Below are 26,653 nucleotides of genomic sequence, written 5' to 3' on the forward strand. Positions count from 1 at the left end.
AGCTGCCGCCTTCAACAGCTTTGTGCCGCGGTGCTTCGCATACTTACAAGCCAAACAGCCCTAATGATTTGTTTGCTCCTTTGAAGAGGAAGATATATTTGCATTCTTTTAATTGTGAGACTGAACTGTCATCTCTGTCTTGTCATGGAGCACAGTTTAAACTTTTGAAAAAGAGACAAATGTTTGTTTGCAGTGTTTGAATAACATTCCTGTCTCTCTACAACCTCCTGTGTTTCTGCGCAAATCTGTGACCCAAGCATGACAATATAAAAATAACCATATAAACATATGGTTTCTACTTCGCGGATTTTCTTATTTCACGGGTGGCTCTGGAACGCAAACCCCGCGATGGAGGAGGGATTACTGTATATATATATATATATATATATATATATATATATATATATATATATATATATATATATATATATATATATATATATATATATATATACTGTAAGTATGAGGCTAATCTGTTTAGGATTAGACCTGCCTTGGTGAGCCGGACCCAGAGGAGCACTGTATTTTTCTTGATTATTCTGAGGCATGTACCCCTTTTTGACATTTGCATGTGGTAGGATCATTAGAATGGAGAATCATGAGAGTCATCCCAAATCGAGGGTTGGCAAAGTTCATTCTCCTCTTTTCTCTTTGGCAAAAACCTGACAACTGGCAACAGGAAGACAGATGCACTGTATATATACAGTATATAGTACCTGCCAAATAATACAAAGAGTACACAACACATGTTTTGCCCTATTTGGGGCTCATCAGGTGTTCAGACTTGCACTTTTGCTTCCCCTTGCGGGGAATCAAACCTCCACAGCGACTGTTTCACTTTTTTGACAGGGTAGATTTAACTATTACATACATATGTCTGATCACAAGCTGATATTTGGGTTATAACCTCCCAGGTAACTAGTGTGGTTGGTCAGCCAGACAGCAGATATCCACCACATTCGTTCCCTGGCAGGGGAAGCAGAAGTGCGAGCCTCAAATAGGGTGAAACACGTGTTATTTACTCTTTGTCTTATTTGGCAGGTACTATATAACATATGTATGATCTGCTATAGAGAGTCAGGTCCATAAATATTTGGACAGTGACACAATTTTCATAATTTTGGCTCTATATGTTGACAATGGAATTGAAATAAAGCAATCGTTATGTGATTGAAGTGTAGATGTAAACTTTCAGCTTTAATTTCAGGGGTTTAACAAAAATATTGCATCAGTTGTTTAGACGTCAAATACATTTTTATACATGGTTCCCATATTTTCTGGGGCTCAAAAGTATGTGGACATTTGACTGACAAGCTGCTCCATAGCCAAGGGGGAGAAGTTCCCTCATTATTTCATTAAGTAATAAGCAGGTAAAATTTCTGGAATTGATTCCAAGTGCGGAATTTGCATTTGGAAGCTGTCACTGTGAACTCTCAATATAAAGTCCAAAGAGATGCCCATACAACTAAAAGCAGTCCATCATTAGGCTAAGAAAACAAACACACCTTTCGAGAGATAGCAGTAAAACACAAGGAGTGGTCAAATAAACCATTTGGTACATTCTTAAAAAGAAGGAACACACTGGTGAGATCATCAAATCCAGAAGCCCTGGACAATAATAGAAAACAACTTTGCTGGATGATTGCAAAATTCTTTCCTTGGTGAAGAAAAACCCCTTCAAGACATAACCAAACCAAGAACACCTTCTGGGAGGTACACCTATCATTGCCAAAGTCTGCAATCAAGAGAAGACTTCATGAAAGTAAAGACAGAGGGTATACGACAAGGTACAAACCACTGGCAAACCTCAAGCATAGGAAGGGCAGATTAGATTTTGCCAGAAAACAATTTTTTAAAGCCTGTCCAGTTCTGGAACAATTTGATTTGGACAAAGGGAACTAAGATCAATATACACCAGAATGTTAGGAAGAAAATTGGGTGGAGATGAGAAGAAACAGCTCATGATCTGATGAATACCACATCATCTGTGAAACTTGGTGGCGGCAGTGTTATGACATGATCATGAATGGCTGTGAATGGAAGTCAGTTACTGGTGTTTATTGTTGATATGACTGTTGGCAGAAGCAGCAGAATTAATTCTGAAGTGCACAGAGTTATACTGTCTGCTCAGAGTCAGCCCAATGCTGCCAAACTGATAGGATAATGCTTCACAGTATAGATGGACAATGAGCCAAAACATACTGTGACAGCAAAACAAGTGCTTTTCAAGGCAAAATAATTGAAGATTCTTCAATGGCTAATTCAATCAACTGACCTCAACTCAATTGGACATGCATTTCAATTGCTGAGGACAAAACTGATGGCAGAAAGTCCAACAAACAAGCAGAAACTGCAGACAGCTGCAGTAAAGGCATGGCAAAGTATCACTAGTGTGGAAACCCAGCAGTTGGTGATTGCCATGGGTTCAGACTTCAGGCAGTCATTAACTGCAAAGGATTTTCAACCAAGTATTGAAAATGATCATTATATTCATGATTATGTTAACTTGTCCAAATACTTTTCAGCCCATGAAATTTGGGAGACCATGTATACAAATGTCTGTCTTCAAAATGGCTTATACAATGTTTTTGCTAAACAACTTAAACTAAAACTGCAATTCTACATTTCAGTCACATCTTGATTGCTTCATTTCAAATCCATTGTGGTGGCAAACAGAGCCAAAGTTATCAAAATTGTATCACTATCTAAATACTTATAGACCTAACTGTACGTAAGGCACTGGACAGTTATGCACAAGGTTGTCAGTTAAAGTGACTCTCATGATAAAAGACAGGTTCTTCCATTTAATTTCTGATAGTGATTATGCCAATATATGGTTGAAATGGAGGAGGTTATTATAGCTGAAAGTGGACACAACAAAGGAATGAATCCTATATGATGTCAGCAGCCCTGGTTATAAACCAAAATATTAATGGGGCATCTGGAATACTGGGTGGATGCATGGTGGAATAAAATCCCTAAAAATCCAACAAGCAACATTATATCAGAGAGCGTGAAGGGCAGAGCATGGCATGATATTTTTGGTGCTTAGAACCAGTCCTGGGTGTCAGTGCCAATACGGTGCATTGGTTAACACCTATAGTGGTCCAGTTTAGAATTGCTACTTAACCTGGCATAGTAGATCTGACTTACTTAAAAAACAAAGCTATAGTGTCTTTACCTGAATCTGTGGGCTTATACTTAATTTGAAACTTTCATTCATAATTGTTTGCAGGTGGAGGAAATGAGAATCCTGGTAATCAAACCGGTCCCCAAAAATGATGGAGCAGATGATATTGGAGACGGCTGAGTTGATGATCATTTTTGGATTAAATGGCTGACCTTTAAATAGAAAAAACAAATAAAATAAAGTAATCTTTAACTATAGTAACAGGACTCTGCCATTAATTTCTATAAAAATGTGTACCAAATTATTATGAAACAATCTGTGCATATACAGTACATGTTATATGTTTCCTGAAGGACAGACATCTTGCAATAAAATAATGAGAAACATCTGAGCTTTTAATTGAAACAAGTTCATTCAAAGAAAACAAAGCCCTCATCAAGAAATACATATTTTTAATAAAAGATTTTTTGTAACCCTTCTTATTAACTTAACTTATTAAGGAGTGCCAATAATATTGGAGGGTACTATATATATACAGTATAATGTGTTTACTGTAGTTTTGTGAAGTTCCCAAACATTTCTCTGATTTTTGCCAAACTCACAGCGAAGCAAACTACAGAGGATTTGCTCACTATATATATATATATATATATATATATATATATATATATATATATATATATATATATATATATATATATATGGTCTGTGATACGGTTTGCATATTTGCAGCTGGAGATCCACGAAGGGAGAAAAAAGAATCACGTATCATAAAATAGTTTTTTATTCCTTGAGCTTTCAACCCCTATCAGGGGTCTTCATCAGAGGATAATGCTTAGACTTAAAAGAATCAAAGGCAATACATAGAAACACATTCACAAGTGGGGCATCAGAATAGCACATAAACCCACCAACAATCTGCGCATGGTCCTGTTTAATGCTAAAAACAAGAAATCGACAGCCGAAACGTGAAACGCAGTTTATAGTATTCCATGCAATTCTTGCTCAGCTGTATACATAGGACAAACGTCAAAAAGAATCTCAACACGTGTACAGGAACATCGCAACGCCGTCAGAAGAAAGGACGCACTATCTTTGATCTATGCACATACTAAATCGACAGGACACACATTCAACTGGGACAACATAAAAGTAAAATTTAAGGCCAGTACTAAAAGTGTTTCACAATCAGGCTGAAATTTCACAGGTAAGCAAGTTATCCTTAATATACAAAAATAAGCCTGGTGGAGAAATTATTCTACAAACATCAACTCTTGGCACTGGTTTGTGGACTACCCTTATATACTGTAGAGGACTGTTAGGGACACTCATGCTTCGTTCCTGAGCCCAAATGACAACCAAAAAAGACCAGAAGTGAGAAAAGAAAACAGTTTTATTACCCAAAACAGGTGGACATTCAAAACATTGTCCCATAAACACACAGAGGCTTAAGAATAATAAAACCCTATGCCTTCTGGCCATTTTATTTACGTTGTTGCTTCTATTGCTGGCCTAGCTACCAACTCCAAGGCCTCCTGTATACTGACAGCAGGGGCCTTTTAAGCCCAGGTCAGGAAACCCATCTGGGTGAGCCTTCATTGCTGTTTCCAGGTTATCTGGCCACTGCTCAAAGGTCTGCATGTGCCCCCAAGGAGCTCACATTAGCGGCACTAAGTTTCCATGCAGACTTCTCCCACCACAGAGTGCAATTGGGCAGGGCCAGTCTATCTGTCCTCCCCAATACTCATGTGGTTTTAACCTTCAGTGCACTGTAGTGGTCTGGGGGACATTAACAAGGGTAACAAACTGGTTGTTCCTCATCCCCCATATATATATATATATATATATATATATATATATATATATATATATATATATATATATATATACTGTATCATTCCAACAGATGGCACATTACAAACATTTGTAAAATGCATTTTATTTCTACAAATGTTGATTATGATTCTTCTGTTGGAATGACAAATGCAATACCTTATATTACTTCATGTAATATAAGATACATTCCAACAGATGGTGAACTGTAAATGTTAATGCTGAAGCTTATGTTGATTACTTAGATTTCAACCCATCTTAGATGGGTAGTACAGCTAGGGATTAAATAAATTAATAAATTCATATTTTAATATTCAGTGAGTTATACATATAATCAAAATGATATGTTATAACAATAATGTAAGATTCCCAAACCCACTTAAACCAATTCAGGGTTATGAGGAGCCAAAGCTTATTCAGGAAGCATTAGGGAAAAGGGCAAATGTCAATGCCTTTACAAGGTGCCATTTCAATATAAGAATGAATTAAAATGAAATAAATTGACATTTAGGGGCCAAATTCCTGTTATGGTAAAGGTTAATATTTCTGAGGAGTGTAACTGAATGCATAAAGTCTTTGAGAATGGTGCCATCTAAATGTTATTAAATCATCAGATAAAAATAATCAAGGAGCAACTAGACTTGAACATTCAATCATTCATTCATTCACTTTCTGATTCTGCTTAATCCTAAACTTGATGGCAGATTGCTGGAGCTTATCCTGATGTCACTGAGGGCAAAGAAGGAGTAGCATATCATAGGACACACTCCTGCCCTTACATATTTAGGGTCAACTTAGAGCTACCTAACTGTAGAAACCACCATACATACACTGAAAGAACATGTAAACTTCACAGAGACAGTGCACTGGATGGGATTTGAACCTAAGGGATGTAAGGTTTAACCCAGTGTGCTACCTTTATTGGAACCTGTTTGATTCAGAATCTTTATTTGTGTACTGTAAAAAGAAAATAACACAAGTGATATATTCCTTGCACATATAACATTAAGTAGTTTAGTTTAGATTTAAGCATTAGCCTTATCTCAGTACTGATGGGGGCAGGTTGTTAACTGCACAAGTAAATTGTTGATCATTTACTGAGTTCTACTAACAGTAAGAATGGCAAAGTTCACAGAAAATAGGTTCTGCCATAAGATGTGCAGCACCTTAAGGGCTGGGAGCTTTGGAAATGCAGAACGAATGCAGATGTGACTAAGTGCTCCACACTAAAACAAGTTCCATTAAGGTGTGACTGAGTTTATAAATATGAAGTGTAAGACGAATGTAGAGGAATAGACCAAAACAATTTTAGAAACACTTCTAGTTCCAGGTTACCTTTGTGAGATTCAAAAACATCCATTAGCTTCTGGCATTCCTCAACAATCCTGTCTTCAATCGTTCTTTTGCCCATTCCAAAATCACGGAGGGTTGAAAGGGTAAAGCGACGCATAGTCTTCCAGGACTCTCCACGGCCAAAGACAATGCCTGCAGAATAGCCAAAAGTAAAATCTTTATGATGAAATTAAGTAAGTTGACATAAAAGTTAGAAATGACCTTGTTCTCTCTGTTATTTTATTGCTTTATGATTGTGATTGGATTGTTTTATGGTCATAAGCTTTAAAACTCTTTAGTGTTAGTTCTGTGTGAATAGTCTGCTCCATATTACAGCACTGTAACTTTTCCCCTAGTCAAGTCAATAATAAAAACAAGTGATACTGTAACTTGTGAAGGTGACTAAACTGTTATTCTGCTGCATAGTACAGTATCGTAACTTTTCCCCTAGTCATGTCAATAATAAAATGTGATACTGTAACTTCTAAAGGAATTGAATGAGGTGTTTTGTTTCAGATGATAAGGCCACAGTAAAACGAGGACTACGGAGAAATGCTGAATCAAGGATGTCCACTTTTACATCTAAAAAGACAAACTGTGTGTTGATTTCTTATCACATAATCAGTCAGTGCCAGGAAAGTGATACGATAAGTTAAACAGTCACCTTTCTTACATAAGTAGGAAATACCAGTATTGAGTGAATTTTGTGTCCAAATGAACATGATGACCTATGGCAGATTATTTGTACCAAAATTAAATGCAATCCAACATGTTAACTACATTGTAATGCAATGCATATGCACATGAGCATTTAATTATATATAATCGCGTCACAATTAAAAACTCATCAACCAAACAATTGATTGCTTTTCACTATGGCACACAACTTTTGTATAAGTTTAAAATGCAAATACGGAAGCATTGTACATTTTATTTCATGTCCATAGATTGCATGTCATAACTAAAAGCAAAGCAAAGCGTAGCAGCTGTTCCGAGTGTATTGTATTTCAATTCAAGACCACATGTTAACCATGCCAAAGCTGAATGTAATCAAATGACCAATCAGCGTCAAATGATTTGGTGAAGGGGTGTCAACAGTTGGGGAACGAGACATTTCGCTTCCACAGAAAACATTTCTGGTTTGGGCTGAAAAAATACGTTTCATCAATGTGGAGTGAGTAACCAAAATAGTGAAGTCTTTTTTGGGTCTCACTGAAAAAGTGTACTCTTATGTTGAATTGTTTAAATACTGTGTTATGCTTGCCTATATCACATTGTTTTATTCTTCTTCTTTTTATAGTCTGGACCAAAACTCAAGAAGTTTAGCAGTAGCCGGTATGGTCATCTCCATCTGCAGGCATTTACACATCGTATTTAGGGGAATATTTGTGTACGACACCCTGGTTCATGACCCACATAATCATATGCTGCAGCTCTTTGGGACATTAGCTCTTGGATGTGTTCTATGGATGACACTGTAGCAGCTGGGAATCCTTTTCCTTTTGCTGTTTTTTTCCCTTTCCAGTATCCAGTTAACACAGAAAAAAATGAAACTGCCATTTATAGCACTAGAGTCCACCTGTTCAATGAGACAGAGGATCTCCTGCCTTATTAATACCCTACTCTCCATCTTTAGCGCTGGGTGAACACACTCATGATTGAAATGCCTATTACCCCAATTGTTGACATCCCTTACCCCACCATTTGACACTCATTGGTCAACTGATTTCATTTAGTTTGAGCACGATTAACGTGTGATCTTCAATCAAAGTGCAATACACTTGGAGATGCTGCTAAGCAAACTGCGATATGTTTGATTTGTGTTTAGTTATGACAAAAACATGAATTAAAAAGCAATACGCATTTAAAGTGACATGAAAACTGTGTGCCATAGTGAAATGCAATCAAACATTTGCTTGATGTATTTTTAATTATGACACAATAAAAATTAGCTAAAATTAAATGTACTACATGCATATGCATTGCATTGCAATGTAGTTAGCATGTTGGATTGAATTTTATTTTGACACAAATGAGCTTCCATAACAACCTTTTACTTTAATCTGACATTTCAAATGAAGTCCAGTTAAATCAGTGAGCAAACAAGATGGATCTTTATGAAATTTATATGTGGCCAGGTAACTGGTAAATACAATTACAATTTTGTGCACATAGAAAGTGAAAAGATTAGGATTAATTACAAAATGCAGCTTCTGGAAAAGTATACTTTAATATAAAAATGGAAATACAAGTATCTACAGGTAGACAGTGAACAGAAGAAATTAAAAAGGCTAATATAATTCTCCCCGGTGGGGTGTCCATATCAGGGGCCAATGTCGCCGAGGTAGTTTAAAAGCTCCGAGATGGCGGGGCCCCAGGGGTGGACGAAGTTCACCCTGGGTTCCTCAAGGCTCTGGATGTTGTGGGGCTGTCCTGGTTGACACGTCTCTGCAACATTGCATGGACATCGGGGGCAGTACCTCTGGATTGGCAAACCGGGGTGGTGGTCCCCCTTTTTAAGAAGGGTGACCGGAGGATGTCCTCCAACTATAGGGGGATCACACTCCTCAACCTCCCTGGTAAGGTCTATTCAGGGGTGCTGAAGAAGAGAGTTCAGTCGATGGTCGAATCTCGGATTCAAGAGGAACAATGCGGTTTCCGTCCTGGCCGTGGAACACTGGACCAGCTCTACACCCTGGCCAGGATCCTGGAGGGGGCAGGAGAGTTTGCCCAACCAGTCCACATGTGTTTTGTGGATTTGGAGAAGGCATTCGGCCATGTCCCTCGAAGCATCCTGTAGGGTGTGCTTCGAGAGTACGGGGTACAAGGCTCGTTGTTACGAGCCATTCAGTCTCTGTACAGGAGGAGCAGGAGCTTGGTCCGCATTGCCGGTAATAAGTCAGACTCGTTTCCTGTTGTGGTTGGACTCCGCCAGGGCTGCCCTTTGTCACCGATTCTGTTCATAAGTTTTATGGACAGAATTTCTAGGCGCAGCCAAGGAGCGGAGGGGGTATGGTTCGGTGACCTCAGAAACTCATCTCTGCTATTTGTGGATGACGTGGTTCTGTTGGCTTCATCGGACAATGACCTCCAGCTCTCACTGGAGCGGTTCACAGCCGAGTGTGAAGCGGTGGGTATTAGAGTCAGCACCTCTAAATCTGAGGCCATGGTTCTCAGCTGGAAAAAGGTGGAATTCTTTCTCTGGGTTGGGAACACATTATTGCCTCAAGTGGAGGAGTTCAAGTATCTTGGGGTCTTGTTCACGAGTGAGGGAAGAATGGAGCGGGAGGATGACAGATGAATCGGTGCGGCATCCGCAGTAATGTGGGCTCTGCAGCATTCCGTCGTGGTGAAGAGATAGCTGAGCCAAAAGGCGAGGTTGTCGATTTACCAGTCGATCTACGTTCCTACCCTCACCTATGGCCACGAGCTTTGGGTAGTGACCGAAAGAGCAAGCTCGCGGATACATGCGGCTGAAATTAGTTTTCTCCGCAGGGTGGCTGGACTTTCCCTTAGAGACGGGGTGAGGAGTTCAGTTATCCGGGAGAGACTCGGAGTAGAATCGCTGCTCCTCTGCACTGAGAGGAGTCAGTTGAGGTGGTTTGGGCATCTGGTCAGGATGCCCCCTGGATGCCTCCCTGGGGGGGGTGTTCTGGGCATGCCCCACTTGGAGAAGGCCACGGGGCAGACCCAGGACACGCTAGAGGGATTATACAGTTAGGTCCATAAATATTTGGACAGAAACAACTTTTTCTAATTTTGGCTCTGTACATTACCACAATGAATTTTAAATGAAACAACTCAGATGCAGTTGAAGTGAAGACTTTCAGCTTTAATTCAGTGGGGTGAACAAAACGATTACATAAATATGTGAGGCAACTAAAGCATTTTTTTAACACAATCCCTTCATTTCAGGGGCTCAAAAGTAATTAGACAATTGACTCAAAGGCTATTTCATGGGCAGGTGTGGGCAAGTCCGTCGTTATGTCATTATCAATTAAGCAGATAAAAGGCCTGGAGTTGATTTGAGGTGTGGTGCTTGCATGTGGAAGATTTTGCTGTGAACAGACAACATGCGATCAAAGGAGCTCTCCATGCAGGTGAAAGAAGCCATCCTTAAGATGCAAAAACAGAAAAACCCATCCGAGAAATTGGTACAATATTACGAGTGGCAAAACCTACAGTTTGGTACATCCTGAGAAAGAAAGCAAGCACTGGTGAACTCAGCAACACAAAAAGATCTGGACATCCACGGAAGACAACGGTGGTGGATGATTGCAGAATCATTTCCATGGTGAAGAGAAACCCCTTCACAACAGCCAACCAAGTGAACAACACTCTCCAGGGGGTAGGCATATCAATATCCAAGTCTACCATAAAGAGAAGACTGCATGAAAGTAAATACAGAGGGTGCACTGCAAGGTGTAAGCCACTCATAAGCCTCAAGAATAGAAAGGATAGAATGGACTTTGCTAAAGAACATCTAAAAAAGCCAGCAAAGTTTTGGAAAAACATTCTTTGGACAGATGAAACCAAGATCAACCTCTACCAGAATAATGGCAAGAAAAAAGTATGGAGAAGGCGTGGAACAGCTCATTAGCCAAAGCATACCACATCATCTGTAAAACACGGTGGAGGCAGTGTGATGGCTTAGGCGTGCATGGCTGCCAGTGGCACTGGGACACTAGTGTTTATTGATGTTGTGACACAGGACAGAAGCAGCCGAATGAATTCTGAGGTGTTCAGAGACATACTGTCTGCTCAAATCCAACTAAATGCAGTCGAATCGATTGGGCGGCATTTCATGATACAGATGGACAATGACCCAAAACATACAGCTAAAGCAACCCAGGAGTTTATTAAAGCAAAGAAGTGGAAAATTCTTGAATGGCCAATTCAGTCACCTGATCTTAACTCAATTGAGCATGCATTTCACAGAAAGGCCCACAAACAAACAGCAACTGAAAGCCGCTGCAGTAAAGGCCTGGCAGAGCATTAAAAAGGAGGAAGCCCAGCATCTGGTGATGTCCATGAGTTCAAGACTTCAGGCTGTCATTGCCAGCAAAGGGTTTTCAACCAAGTATTAGAAATGAACATTTTATTTCCAGTTATTTAATTTGTCCAATTACTTTTGAGCCCCTGAAATGAAGGGATTGTGTTAAAAAATGCTTTAGTTGCCTCACATTTTTATGCAATCGTTTTGTTCACCCCACTGAATCAAAGCTGAAAGTCTGCACTTCAACTGCATCTGAGTTGTTTCATTTAAAATTCATTGTGGTAATGTACAGAACCAAAATTAGAAAAAAGTTGTCTCTGTCCAAATATTTATGGACCTAACTGCATCTCCCAGCTGGCCTGGGAATACCTTGGGGTCCTCCCATAAGAGCTGGAGGAGGTGACCGGGGAGAGAAAGGTCTGGGCTTCTCCGCTTAGGCAGCTGCCCCCGCGACCCGACCTCGGATAAGTGGTGGATAATGGATGGATGGATGGATAATATAATTCTTGGTTATATAGAAACCTACAATGAAAATTGAAGACAAGTTCTGTCTAAGTGGTATAACAAGCTTGTGAAATTAACATTCTATTCCTTTACTCTTTGATGATCTAGAAATAGCATGTGTTATCAAATTTGACATTGAGGGTAAGGTTCAGCCAGTAAACATTGCAATCTAGCTCCAGCCTCACTCGGCCACATGTTCTGGGTGTTCACCATATTAACAATATTTTGGACATCTTTGCATGCCTATCAGATGGCCTTAGTGTCACAATCACTCCTAACCCATTAACAGAGGAGTTTGATGTCCTCCCAGATGGCTTCAAAGTGGAGAAGGACAAACAAACTGTAATTGCCTTTACTACATTACTAGCATGTAGACTTATCTTGCTCAACTGGAAGAATGTCACCCCACCACACTTAAGTCCGTAGGTAACTGATATTCTATACTACTTGAAATTGGAAAAAACTAATTCTAATTTAGAGGATCTCTTCAAAACTTTTTAAAATATGGCAGGATCTAATCAATAATATTTTGGAATAAGCTTCTATCTCAGAGGAATAGGATACCCTTCCTTTCTTGTCTCTTTTACGGAATAGCTTCATTTGCGGGCTCTTCTCTCTTTCTTTTGGGTGGGGGTTGAATTTTGATTTGATTTGTTAAGTTTGCCTTGACTGTATGGAATGTTATCTGTTTCTAATTAAAATCAATTAAAAAAATTGACATTGACTTTAACCATTAATACCAATAAAGGCTTAAAAGCTTGGGTTATTCGTTTTTTACCATTTGTTCGATTTTTTTCTCCTTCATAAGTTTACCTTTTCTTTAAATACTTGGAAAACAGTTTGAATTACACTAATGTATGAAAATATGGTATATGCTGTGCTAAAAGATGGTAAAGAGACATAGTAGAAAACAAAGCTAAAATCATAACTAAAGGATTAAAAAAAAAATCTTGGTAAAGCCAGTACGTTAATCAGAAATTGTAGTCAAAAGATGGAGCAAAAGATTGTTAACCAAACGAGTGTCTTTTAAGAAAACAAATGAAAAATCTCTAGTCAAGAGCTGTGATTTATCCACAGTGTCAGATGCTGAGGCTGACCTTATGAACCATTGCTTCAGTGATGTCACACACCCTGTAAATCCAGTTAGCTTCCCAGGTAACAGTAAACAAATGATGGTATCCATTCAAAAACAAATGTGGCATCAAAAATGGCACAAACATATATATATGTTATGTGGCAGATGACCAGGGACCTTGCCTCACCAGGTCACCTTGAGAAGGGAAGGACCAGGAGAGGGGCAATATCTTCCCTGGGGCGCAAGAGGGCAGCACCCCTGGATAGAATCCGGTCCACTGTAAGGGTCCGTGGCCACCACCAGGGGGCGCCTGGACAGTTCCGGTGCCTTGGCATACAGCACTTCCGCCACACCCAGAAGTGCTGCCAGAAGAGGAGCTGAACTCACATGCAGCACTTCCGTCACTCCCGTTAATTAGGAAGTACCTGGAGCACTTCTGGGTGCAGTATAAAAAAGGCTGTCTCACTTCATTCGGGGAGCAGGAGTCGGGTGGAAGAGGACGGAAATTGCGAGAGAGGAGTAGAGGTGGTAGAAGGAAAGTAAAGGAATGAGTTTGCTGGTGATTTGTGTGCGCTGAAAAGAAAATAAACGTGTGTGTTTGTGGACATCTGGCTGTCTCTCTGTCTGTTTGTGTCCAGCAATCTTTCACACTTAATAAATGCCCTTAATTTTCAAAAACATATGTGTAATTCATGATTCAAAACCCCAATGAGGAGCAGAAAGGAGGGTCATCTTTCAGAAAAAAATTATATGTTAGAAAAAAAGTGAAAAACCAAGACAGAATATTACATTATATACATAAATGTTTATCTGGAATACTCTATGCAGTTATTGTCTCCTTGGTATTAAAAAGACATAGCAGCTCTACAGGACGTCAACAGAAGAGCTAATATATTGTGGGTGCTGTAAGGAACATTTATTCTGATGACTTGTTCATTTAAGGGTATCAGACTCACTTCTTTGGCCATCACACAAGAGTTGATTTCTTGTTTTCTGAGAGTCCGGTCACAATGGTCTCCAACCAGCAATAAAGTAATCACAGGCCAGGAGAGTAGATACCTCTTGGGTATTTTTGTGCATGTATGTATTTTATTGTTGTTTTTGTTAATTCTGAATAATTGTGTGTCTTATTTTTATATTCTTTTCTGTTGATTTTGTTTATTAGTAGTTTAATTAATGTGTCTTTAAATGTCAGAATGTTTCTTGTGCTTTGTGGCCTCTCTGACATCACTCTTGCAGAGCCCTCATTCTGGATATTTAAGGCCCCAGCTGAGGAAACAGGAACAGGAGAACATTCTGGACTTTTTTATATTGTTATTTTTTTGTTGTTTTGCTGGTTTTTGTCATCTTTTTGCTCTATTTAGTGAATTCTGGTTCTGGATTATGTGTTGAGACCTTTTTATTTTGCGACTGACTTTTAGGCAACTCCTTAGCCTTTTTTTTGCTATTAGGAGCATGCCCTTGTATTTTTTTCATTTTCATTAATAAATTCTTTTTGTAACAATTTTTGTTTACCCTTTGTCCACAAGCCAAGGTTGATGGTTACCCTACTTTGTGATACATTTTTGTCACTCTTAAGTTCTTTTGAGGCTAAAATCCATCTCACAGACTCTCTGCAAAGTCTATGGCTGGGCACTGGAGCAGGGATATACCCCAATGTGGTGAGGCCTGGCAGGCCATTAAAGCTATATGTTGAGCATTTCTGGAGGCTTCACTCCAATCTTGCTGTTTGGGACCTTTTATCAAAGCAATGAAAAATAGTGAATTGTATCGTAAGGTGAAAATCTATGTGAGTAGTGAGAAAAGCGCTATATAAATGCAAAGAATTATTATTATTATTATTAGCATGTGCAGTGCAGCCAAAAATTATCTGTAAACTGTGAAAAACTGGTTCAAAATGGAAATGAAATTGAGGATATTGAAAAACAAACTAAAAACTGTCTAAAATGTTACAATTACTTGTGTGCTATGCAAAGAAACAAGAAAACATTTATTCAAAACATATTCTGGAAATGTTTCCAAATTATGTAATTTATTGCCTTCAAACAATTATTTGTACACCTGTACATTGGGGTTTTCTCAAAGTCCTGCTCAGTATTTGGTAGGTCCTCCTTTGGCAGCAATAACATCATGCAGCCTCCTGGGCATGTTTTCAACAAGGATGATGCAAATGGCTGGGTCAAGGCACTCCCATGTGCACTGGAGCATGTCTTTCAAGTTCTGTTTGTTGCTTGGTGGGTCTACTGGGTATTTCCTTTTCATCTCATCCCAGAGGTGCTCAATAGGAGTGAGATCCGGACTTTGTGGGGGTCACTCAAGTACTTTCACCTTTTTTTTTTTGGCAAGGAAGGCTTCAAAACACTTTGCTGTGTGCTTGGGGTTGTTATCTTGCTGGAAAATGTCCTCACAGGTGGCGCAGTGTTAGTGCTGCTGCTTTGCAGTAAGGAGACTGTGGAAGATTGTGGGTTTGCTTCCCGGTTTCTCCCTGTGTGGATAGCGCTTTGAGTACTGAGAAAAGCGCTATATAAATGTAATGAATTATTATTATTATTTATTATTAAAATATTGAGTCACCCAAGACATTTGGCAGCAAATGAGAATTCATGATTCCTACAATAAAATGCAAATTGCTAACACCAGAAGCTGCCATGCAACCCCAACCAACATTCTCCCACCACCATCTCATCCAAACATGTTCAATTTTTCGATTCATCAGACCATAAAATTGATTTCCAGAAGCAGATGGACTTGTCAACATTTTCTTTGGCAAATTTAAGATGTCTCAGTTTGTTCTTTTTACTCGTAAGGCTTCTTACGAGGAACCCTTCCATACGGCCCACGTTCGTTCAGCCTGTTCTTTATTGTCTTTGTGCAAACCTGAATTCCTGTAGCCTCCTTGACTTGCTTTGCAAATTGTGGAGCAGAAAACTTTTGGTTTTTCATGGCAAACTCTTTGATGTACCTGTTTGTCCTTGAACTGGTCTTTCTTTTTCTCCCTTTTCCCTCCAGATTGACAATTTCACCAGACTTCTTGAATTTCTGAATGACTTTGTGCACGATAGTGTGCCTCATATCAAGTCTTGTTACAATTTTTCCAACAAAAACATTCTGAATGTGTAATTCTATGACTCTTTCCCTCAATGCATTGGGTATTTCAGCAGTTTTAGTCATGTTGGAAAACTCAACTAACCCTACAAATTCTTGTGTGGAGAATGACCACCAAGGCTACTTGGTGGCTACTAAGGGCACCCAATTACTTGCCTATTTGGAACACCTGCTGTTATGTGTTGTATTAAATAATCTTAACTGTCACTCAGAACTCCTCCCATTCTGACATATTCATTCAACTCTATAAATGGCCAGTTGTACAAATTGTTTGAAGGCAATAAATTACATAATTTGAAAACGCTTCGTGAAAATGTTTTGAATAACAGTTTTTTCTTGTTTCTTTACATAGCACACAAGTAATTGTAACATTTTAGACCATTTTTAAAATTTGTTCTCCAATATCCTCAATTTCATTTCTATTTTTGATCATTATGTCACAGTATACAAATAAATTTTGGCTGCAATGTATATTAAAGGGCATATCAGACATATGTTTACATAGAGACAAAGGACAACAACAAAATCTAATGTTTAAAAGGAAGAATAAATAATTAAATCCACCGGTCAAAAACAAAAGATTAGTATTAATAGTAAAGAAATAATGTACAGCACACATACATACCTGTAACATACTGTAAATGTATGAAACAGTAATGGGAGCAACCTCACCTCCTTCACACAATTGTGGGAGAAGTTCAGACATCTGAGTGTGTAGATGAGTGTTGGTTTGAAGTGCTTTTTAAGATTCATGGAAAGGACACCAACCCCTTATGTTGCATACTCTTCCTTACACCCATTTCACCTCAGTTTTAAGTAACCTTTTAGTTTTACACCTTGTCTGTAAACTCAAGGAAAACCTACTTTAGCATAAGGAGGAATGGAAATTTTACCCAGTCTTATCTTTATCTTTTTAAAATGGAATAATACTAGAAATGATCATTTTATTATAGCTCTCAGAAACATCATATGCTGATTACTTTTCAGCCTCTTACCATCTCCTCTGGAAAGCTCTTTATTAATCGTTCTTAAGCCTCGATCTCCAAAGTCATCTGGCTGATTGACTAAGGCCTCCTTCACTGCATCATATCCACATAAAATGATGAACTTTGTGGAGCCCATGTGGAAGGTAAACACGCCACCATATTTCTCAGAAAGCTGAAAAAGGAAATAATAAAAATAAAAGTAAGGAAAATCAATACAAAATGATCTTAATTTTTTTTTTGAGAATTATAATTCTTCACTCATTAAAGATTTCCCAACAATGACAGAGTTTGAGTTAAATGTTACATATTATTCAATAAGAATATAGATTAATATCTGCATTGTGCCAGCATTAATCTGTCCATTTTACAAACTCCATTTCTCATGTTAGGATGATGGAGTTAATCCAGTAATCCTGAAGCGTTAAAGAGGAATCCATTCAGACTGAAGTGCTGGACGTCTGCTTTCTTCAGATGGTCAGTTGTGGAAGAAAGTCAAACAGAAAAAAACCCAGGTATGAAGAAACAGTATTTACAGTATTTCCTTCTCCTGAGAAGGGAGGGAAGACCCCTGCAGCCAGCTTTGAGGCAGGGGGCGAACAGAGACACAAAATCTTATTTTTAACCACATTGTTATCAGAATAAGGGTACACAACACATGATGAAAAGCTAACCTTTTACTGATTGATCTTTTCAGGAGAACGGCTTAATCATCCTGCGCAATTCTTCATTGTTTTGCTTGTTTCTTTCATGCATATGCTGCTCTGCATTGTACATGTTATCTAATTGGTTCAAGTCCATTTCCCCCTATATCAAACCTTTGCAGGAATGTGTACATGCAGTGCATTCCACTCTTTCTTATCTTGCGCAATACAATTTACAGAGATGTTACATTTTAACCTTACAATTTACAGAGACATTACATTTTAACCTTACTTTTTCTTAGCAGGCTATTCCACAGCACTAAAGCATGCTATCAGTCCCATTAAGGCAAAGCACAAAACATTTTCTTCCACACAGTACAAAAATAAATGCAAACATTTTTGGAGATATATTTTTTTTTTATTTACATTTTACAAAAGTACTAGTGATTGCTCAAAGTATTTCAATGAAGCTTAGAATTACAGCATGCTTCAGTGTCAGTGTGTCAGTGTACCAAACAGAAAATCTAATGAATCTAATATTGTATATCAGGGATTCTTGTATTAAAATGTGTAAAACATTTGTGTTTTAACTTTACAGAGGTAAACGGTTGTTGATGAGTACATGTTTTATTACTCTATGATGGCCAGTGTGATTCTGTACATTGTGATGGTAACATCACTTCAAGAGAGGCCCACCAAATCAATAAACTAATTAAAAGAGCTGGCTCAGGTTTGGGACACACTCTGGACCCCCTGAACATCATAGAAAAGGAGAGAATTAAAACAAAACTGAGCTCCATTATGAACAATACTGCATATTCTCTCTCTGATACACTAACACTGAGGGTGTTCAGCCAACAAATTATTCAGCAGACGCATGTCAAGAAATGCTATTGGGGCTCCTTTATACCAACAGCAATGTAGTTTCATAAGGCCTCACTGGGACTGCCCTTTCATCTTTACACAAATCAGAAGTTTTCTTCTTTTTTATAGTTCCTTTGTGTGAATTTGAGGGAGGCTGATGTTGCTGTTTTTTGTTATAATATTTCTAGAGGTACTGTAAAAAGCTAAATTTCCCCCTTGAGACAAATAAAGAATGAATCTATCTATCTATCTATCTATCTATCTATCTATCTATCTATCTATCTATCTATCTATCTATCTATCTATCTATCTATCTATCTATCTATCTATCTATCTATCTATCTATCTATCTATCTATCTATCTATCTATCTATCTAAAATTATATGTCAAGTGGAAAAGAAATGTGTATATTTTAGTGTTTGCTTATTTGTCCCACTCTTTCATCCAACTTTTCTATAAGTTACAACAGTAAAATCTACTCTTTATATTCATTCTTTGTACCTGCTTTGCCCAGCTCAAGGAAATGGGTGTTATGGAGTCACACGGGACACCTCCACACTGGGAGTGCTGGGGGATCTGGCCTCCCCCGGGTCGTTAGATGGCAACCTCCCACAGGGCTTCTTGGGAGTTGGAGTTTGGTACAGCCTTCTTGGGATCCGCAGGTGCCGCCAGGGGGTGCTGCAGCAAGAGCTGCTGAGCCCTTATGGGCAGTTCTTCTGCCATACCTGGAAGTGCTGCCGGAAATGAGTAATCAAGCACCTGGAGCACTTCTGGGTTCCTTATAAAAGGAGCCAGCAGCCACTACTCGTAAAGCCAGAGTCGGGAGGAGGAGGACGAGGCTTTACTGGAGTAGTGGAAATGAGAAGTGAAGGAGAAAAGGAAAAATATTGTGTTTGTGCGCTTTGGACTGTGTTTTGCCTGTTGAAAAATTGTGTCCGCACTTTTCTGTGTTCTGTAACCCTAACCCTAACCCTAACCCTAAATAAGACAACATGTCTTAAGGAAAATTACTTCATTGCATACCCTTTGGCTCTGTTCACAAGAGAAAAAAAATGCCCAATAACAGGAAAAGTTTGAGTTTTCATTGACAGTACAGACACCTAAACCAATTCACTATTCAGCATACACCTTCAATCATCACAATTCTAATCAAACCTAAATAAACAGCTTTTAAATAATAAAGATAATGAAAATTAAAAAGAGTGCAGGTGTCTCATAGGTTACTTTTATGAGGTTGTATATTTGATATATTACTGTGGCACAAAAATCCAAAAGGATGGCCATTCGACAAGAGAACCAAGTGGTACAATGAAAGGAAAAATTAAAACAGAGAAAGAAAAGTAAAACATGTTGTTTTGTCAAAAACTATACTTGATATTTGCAGCTTTAACATAAATAAATAAATTACCAAAATAATGATTAGAACAAACTCTACATAGCACAGTTGAGAGTAATACACCTGACCTTACAGATAGTCAGGAAATAGCAGCACAGTCTGATAACATCAGTATAGAAATGAATAACAATGCAACAGACAACAAAGACGTACCAAAAAGCGGCAAACTCAAACTAAGAATTCTCTTTGTCATGTCAGATCATGTCATGTTCTTCTTGTGGGTCTAAATATTCTCAATTGCAATAGAAAAAAATTTAAAATACTATCATATTCATCATCGCTGACCATGAAATAATCTAAAAAGATACCCACTCATATTTTTGAAATTTGTCATTTTTAACCTGCTGGTAAAGAATCAGTTATTAACAATATTATCATATGTATAATAAGCAACTTCAAAATAGAATATAATGATATTCCACATGCCTATATTTCCAATCCCCATTTTTTAAAGTTTTGTAAAAAGGAGTACTTTTGATTCCTCATATTCCACTAGGGAATCAGTTGATGTGTCATGCACAACTTCAAGTCCTTCTGATCATTTTTGATGAAGACACCTATTGGTTTACTCTTTATCATAAGGCTGTAATTTCCTACACAAATGCACTAGTATGGCCCAAAATGATATAAAAATTAAGGTTTTTTGAGCCTAGAGGAGCAAAAATATGGGGGATTCCCAAAATGCCTGATGTCTTGCATAACTCAAGACAAGTCAAACAATACATCATATGTGGGGTTTTCTCATACTGGTGAGTCAAGAGGCACAGGACAAAAAAACTGAAGTGTTTTCAAAACCTTCGTAAGTAATTCTTATGAATATGAAAAGGGTCGTAGAAAGTTTTGGAGTTTATTGTTTTTCTATTTCGATACCTGCACCTGATTTATTACTGACAAATGTGCTATTCATTATGTGTGAGTGTATGTACCTGGTGTGGCAAGTGAAGTCGTTTTGGATTCTGAGGTCTGTGGGGTCTTAATTTGCCCTTGCACAGAGAAGATGAAAGACGCGCATTAAAAGTCCCTGTTACAGTCAAAGGAGGATCAGTTTTGTGAACGAGTGTGAAGCGGCAGGGGTGAGGATCAGCACCTCCAAATCTGAGGACATGGTCCTCAGTAGGAAAAAGGTGGACCGTCCTCTCTGAGAGGGTTTTGTTCATGACTGAGGGGAAAAGGGATACTGAGATAGACAAATGGATTGGGGTAGTGAGTACAGTTATGCTCTCGATTTACCAGCTGATCTATGTCAATACCCTCATCTATGATCATGAGCTTTGGGTAATGACTGAAAGAATGGGATCATGGGTGCAAGCTACTGAAATGAGTTTCCCAGCGGGGTGGTAGGGCTCTTCCATAGAGACAGGGTGAAAAGTGCCGACATCAAGGAGAGGCTTAGATTAGAGCCACTGACCCTCCGCCTCAAAAAGGAGCCAATTGAGGTGGTTTGGGCATCTGATACTGATGCCTCTTGGATGCCTCCCTGTGGTGGTTTTATGCATGACCAGCTGGGAGGAGACTCCGGGGAAGACCCAGGGCGCACTGAAAGGATTATGTCTCTCAGTTAGCCTAGGAATGTCTTGGGATCTTACAGCATGAGTTGGCAAGTGTAACTGGAGTAAAGGACGTATGGGTTTCTCTGTCCCAAAAGCACTTGGCACAAGGCAGAAATGAGGTCTGCATGGGATTCCTGTCCCTCTTACAATACATATCCTCACACTATGACATTATACAATTTGCTATAATAAAATACTGCACAAATTCAGCTATGTCTCTCTCTATAATAAAAACAAGCAAACTTTAATGTACTGTACATTATTCTCAGTTTCACTTCTACTTTGAGAGACTCCCTGCCGACAGTGCAGCAGCACATATTCATCAATCCTTTTTCATTCCAAGGACTGTAATTATCTGGCAATCCTGCTCCCCAACTTGTTCTTACTACTCACCTTGTGAAGGGTCAGATGCGGAAACCTCATGTTGAAAATGTTGATGTTGCCCAGCAGAGGCAGAGGTGTTGGTCCAGGAGGAAAGTTGTACTCTGAGTTTTGGGATTTCTTAGAAAAGAAAAAGTATAAAGCAAGGAGAGTGAAAACACAAATCAGACACGCAGTTGAAGTGTCCGAGAGAAGCAGGCTGGAGATTGACATGGTTGCTATTTCTTTTTCCAACTACAGCTACAGAACTGGAAGAGCAATGTTTTATAGAGTGCTGAAAGCAATTCTGACATGTGAGCTATGCAAACAAGGATTATTGTCTGCATGTGAGGCAAAGGTTATAATCAATAGTTTGCTTTAACCTTATCTACCTTTTACAGAGGTAGGGACTGCATTATGCAAATAATATATTTACTGAATACTTCAATATTTTCAGGAGTTAACGTGATATACTTTTTAAAAGCTCAAAGAAATTAAATATAAAAATGCAATTAGAATGTGTCCATTATGCACATTTAAATAAAAAAAATTAAAACAAATTTAATTTAAAATGTAACAACATTGGGTGCAGTGAATAGCGCTGCTGTCTCGCAGTAAGGAGACCTGGGTTCGCTTCCCGAGTCCTCCCTGTGTGGAGTTTGCATGTTCTCCCCATGTCTGCAGGGAGAATACAGACCTGTATTCTCACAGAGAATACCCAGGAATTTTGTATGGCCTGACTGCTGACCCAGTAAGATACACAGAAGTTTCAGGTCTCCATATATGAACTAATGGTGCTCATTCTAGTTAGTAACTATTAAAAAATTAATTTTAGAAAATCTTACAATCATTCAAATATTGATATTTAATAAACTGTAATGAAAAAAATTAAAAAGACAATAGATTACAAAAAAGTGTGTTTTGTGAAAAAAAATATGTGATGTAGAAAAATGGTTTTTAGCGCCTAAAATTATAGAAAAATCACATTAAATAATCAATTTTAATCAAAATTTCAATGGATATTTAAAGCAATGCCCTTAATATGAGGGCATTAGTTAGCAGGGTCTTTATCTAGCACTTTTAAAAGTGCCCTCCAGAACCTCATCGAATTGTGGTCGAGGTGATAAAAATGCCACATTTTTCTCTTTCTGCCAGTCATTTATATTCAGGTCATTTTTGTTAAAAACTTGTTTCTTAAAAACATATAAACGTATCTGAAATTTGCTTAAGAATTGTTTTTGGAGAAGCAAACATCTTCAGAATATGGGGGCCTAGGCCAAAAAACATATTCCGACCCCCCATGCCCCCCTTACTCTCCACCTGTACTGATTGAGTTTTTACCTTGCGTTGCTTTGTTCCATTTGATGAAATGCATTTATTACTTCTCTTTTCTTTTTTGTTCCTTTTTTTATTTTGATAGAACACTCATTGTTACATGTTTACTGAAATGACTGACATGCCACACCCCCATTAAGTTGGACTTCAGTGCTTTTGCTTATGCAGGAACCTTTCCTAGCTCTTGATGCACTGAAGACATGTGAGTAATTGCCACAGTCTGTGAGAAAATTCCAAATTACCTCCTCAGTTATCTCGTGGCATGTGTTCATGTATCTGCCAACCATCCGTAAATTGTCCCTTATCTACATGTTCCTATTGGTTTGCTAGTAGAACTTTTGATTTCATTGGGCTTTTTGATGTTGACGTGGCTGGTTTGCATGACAAGGTTGGGTGTGTCATGGTTGGGCTTTGAATCCCGATCCCTGTTTATCCAGGTCAGGGATTGAACTCAAGTCACCCGATGTACCACTGGTCAGTGCAGCTGATGCTAAATTAAGCTACCAAAATAGATAGATAGATAGATAGATAGATAGATAGATAGATAGATAGATAGATAGATAGATAGATAGATAGATAGATAGATAGATAGATAGATAGATAGATAGATAGATAGATAGATAGATAGATAGATAGATAGATAGATAGATAGATAGATAGATAGATACTTTATTAATCCCAAGGGGAAATTCACATACTCCAGCAGCAGCATACTGATAAAGAACAATATTAAATTAAAGAGTGATAACAATGCAGGTATAACACTGCCCCGGGTGGAATTGAAGAGTCGCATAGTGTGGGGGAGGAGCGATCTCCTCAGTCTGTCAGTGGAGCAGGACAGTGACAGCAGTCTGTCGCTGAAGCTGCTCTTCTGTCTTGAGATGATACTGTTTAGTGGATGCAGTGGATTCTCTATGATTGACAGGAGCCTGCTCAGCGCCTGTCACTCTGCCACGAATGTCAAACTGTCCAGCTCCATGCCTACAATAGAGCCTGCCTTCCTCACCAGTTTGTCCAGGCATGAGGCGTCCCTCTTCTTTATGCTGCCTCCCCTGCACACCACCACATAGAAGAAGGCGCTCGCCACAACCGTCTGATAGAACATCTGCAGCATCTTATTGCAGATATTCAAAGACGCCATTCTTCTAAGGAAGTATAGTCAGCTCTGTTCTTTCTTACACAGAGTATCAGTATTGGTCAAAATCGACAAAATTGTCAGACCTGTGATGTAATGCTGACCTTTCACCTTTGTCAGTTGTTAAAAATTAAAGAAATAACTTGGTCAGCCAGAAATGTCATATTTTGGTCAAAATGCATTTGGAATAAAGCGATACATATTCAATATGTATAATTTGCTATTTATCCATCCATCCATTTTCCAACCCGCTGAATCCGAACACAGGGTCACGGGGGTCTGCTGGAGCCAATCCCAGCCAACACAGGGCACAAGGCAGGAACCAATCCCGGGCAGGGTGCCAACCCGCCGCAGGACACACACAAACACACCCACAAACCAAGCACACATTAGGGCCAATTTAGAATCGCCAATCCACCTAACCTGCATGTCTTTGGACTGTGGGAGGAAACCGGAGTCCCCGGAGGAAACCCACGCAGACACGGGGAGAACATGCAAACTCCACACAGGGAGGACCCGGGAAGCGAACCCAGGTCCCCAGATCTCCCAACTGCGAGGCAGCAGCGCTACCAACTGCGCCACCGTGCCGCCCTATTTGCTATTTATTTTCACTAAAAATGCTATTTATATTGACTTTTTTTTTTTGCAGACCAAATAACAAATCAACAGTGACCTCACATTTTTCAGAATATTCCAACCTGAAACTCTCATGAGCACAGTGAACTGGGAAGGTGAAACATCACACCTGAATGCAGCATTTCTGTTTTTGTTTTCTTGCAGTTTAACCCAGGCTCAGTGCAAGAACAAATTGAGTACAGGAGCACTGTATTTTCAAAGTGTGGTGGGATTACAGTGCAGATGAAGTCCATATTATTTTCAATTCAAATCTTTGAGGGAGTGCGTCCACTACGGATTATAGAAAAAGAACGCCATCCTGCCCAACATAAAGGCACAAATTTGAAGTAAATCAAAATCAATCACTTAAAATCTAAATTGCGGCTGACAGACAAAGCGCTGTAGACAAATGCAATCACCGCTTTTTCATTATTTATTGTGAGGAAACCACTCTACCAGTGTATCCTTTTCATACACCATATACTTAAACCTTCCAAATTAGAAAATATGTCATTGTTGAGGATATCATTTAATTCGATGGTTAAATCATTGCTAAGGTCCAGCTTATTAAGGAATCTTCCCAATGCTGCAGCTCTTTATTGTCCTCCAAATATTTTCAGTGTATTGCAGATATGACTATTGTTGATCAACGTCTCTAGTCTGCCTATCATGCTAAATGATTCATTTTCCTCTTTGATTGGTGGTCACTGGCTTTGTGGCTATCACCCAGATGTAATTACATTCCTGGTAGACACATTAGGGTTAAAAGCTTTCTCAAAAGAGTATAGAGGAGTTACACTTGTGTAGGAGACATAGATGAATTGGTCTTCCTTCATCATGGCACCCAGTAATGAATTTGGATCTAATGGCCTCTTTTCTGATTCTGCACCACTTTTTTATTCCTTACTCCTTTGTCTAGAACAGAAAAGATTTTTCCATTGAGGTCATGTTCATATAGGACTGCTTTCCTGTAGTAAAACAGAAGGGCATCCGCAAGGAATGCTGACGCAAATGTTCCCTCTCCCTCATCATTTGTTGAGGCTCTTTGACAAGCAATAATATAATCTGGCCTTCCTCCTTTGTAGGCCAGCCTGGCATTATTGGCCTGAACTCAAACCCGTCGTCTGTGCTTTGTCAGCAGGCTGAACACCATCAGGCCACTCTGTGATATGGTTTTCCGTACAATACATCATGTCAGCTACATGAATAAACTGGTAAATTTCTGAAAATCCCAGCACCAATCCCCCCCTAGCACAGCATTCCATTGGAGTAAATTCCAGCTTGTGCTTTGTTTAAAATATCAAAGTCTTGGTTCTGATCTCAAGGAAGGATGGTAGTTGCAGTGGTGTAGTAATTGCAAACAGCACCAGATGGAAAGGTAACATGGTGCCTTCTTTAAAAATATCTTATTTTATCCAGGAAGAATTTCAGCCATCCTTGAAAATTAAGTGCCAGGAAACCTAAAGAATTGTCTACGGGACACTCAGCAGTAGAAACTGCACTCCAGAAAAGAAGAGTTCTCTGGTGGTATTCAATGAGAATCATAGTTGACAATATTATTAGAAATTCCAGGGCCATTTACATCTTTGTACACCTTCAGTTTCTGGTTCCCCTTTGAAGGGATCAGGATTTAGAGCAAAATGTACCTGGCATCTAAACATAGCTTGGTCATTTGTGTGGATCAGTTCAAAGGCACTTTGGTGAAGCACATCTGACTGGTGAAAGCCAAGGTGATCCTGTGTTGTCGGTGATGTATAGAAATCATATCATTCTGCTGTGAACTCAAACAAAGCCA

General features: G+C 38.9%; 1 protein-coding gene and 1 pseudogene across 1 annotated transcript in view; both read right to left on the minus strand.

Annotated features, from left to right (window-relative positions):
* LOC114665270 (cytochrome P450 2K1-like) overlaps window positions 1-22,145 on the minus strand; it is a 34,064-nt gene extending 11,919 nt beyond the window's left edge. Inside the window, exons 1-4 of the mRNA XM_028819737.2 lie at window positions 21,807-22,145; window positions 16,971-17,133; window positions 6,299-6,448; window positions 3,182-3,342 (exon numbers count right to left, since the gene is read on the minus strand). Of these exons, the coding sequence (XP_028675570.1) occupies window positions 3,182-3,342; window positions 6,299-6,448; window positions 16,971-17,133; window positions 21,807-22,007 (675 nt within the window). The 5' untranslated portion in view covers window positions 22,008-22,145. The remainder of the gene's footprint in view (window positions 1-3,181; window positions 3,343-6,298; window positions 6,449-16,970; window positions 17,134-21,806) is intronic.
* Window positions 22,146-24,877: 2,732 nt separating this feature from the next.
* On the minus strand, window positions 24,878-26,624 carry LOC114664360 (aryl hydrocarbon receptor-like; annotated as a pseudogene).
* Window positions 26,625-26,653: the final 29 nt, after the last annotated feature.

This window comes from Erpetoichthys calabaricus, chromosome 14, assembly GCF_900747795.2.
Source record: "Erpetoichthys calabaricus chromosome 14, fErpCal1.3, whole genome shotgun sequence".
Lineage (NCBI taxonomy): Eukaryota > Metazoa > Chordata > Cladistia > Polypteriformes > Polypteridae > Erpetoichthys > Erpetoichthys calabaricus.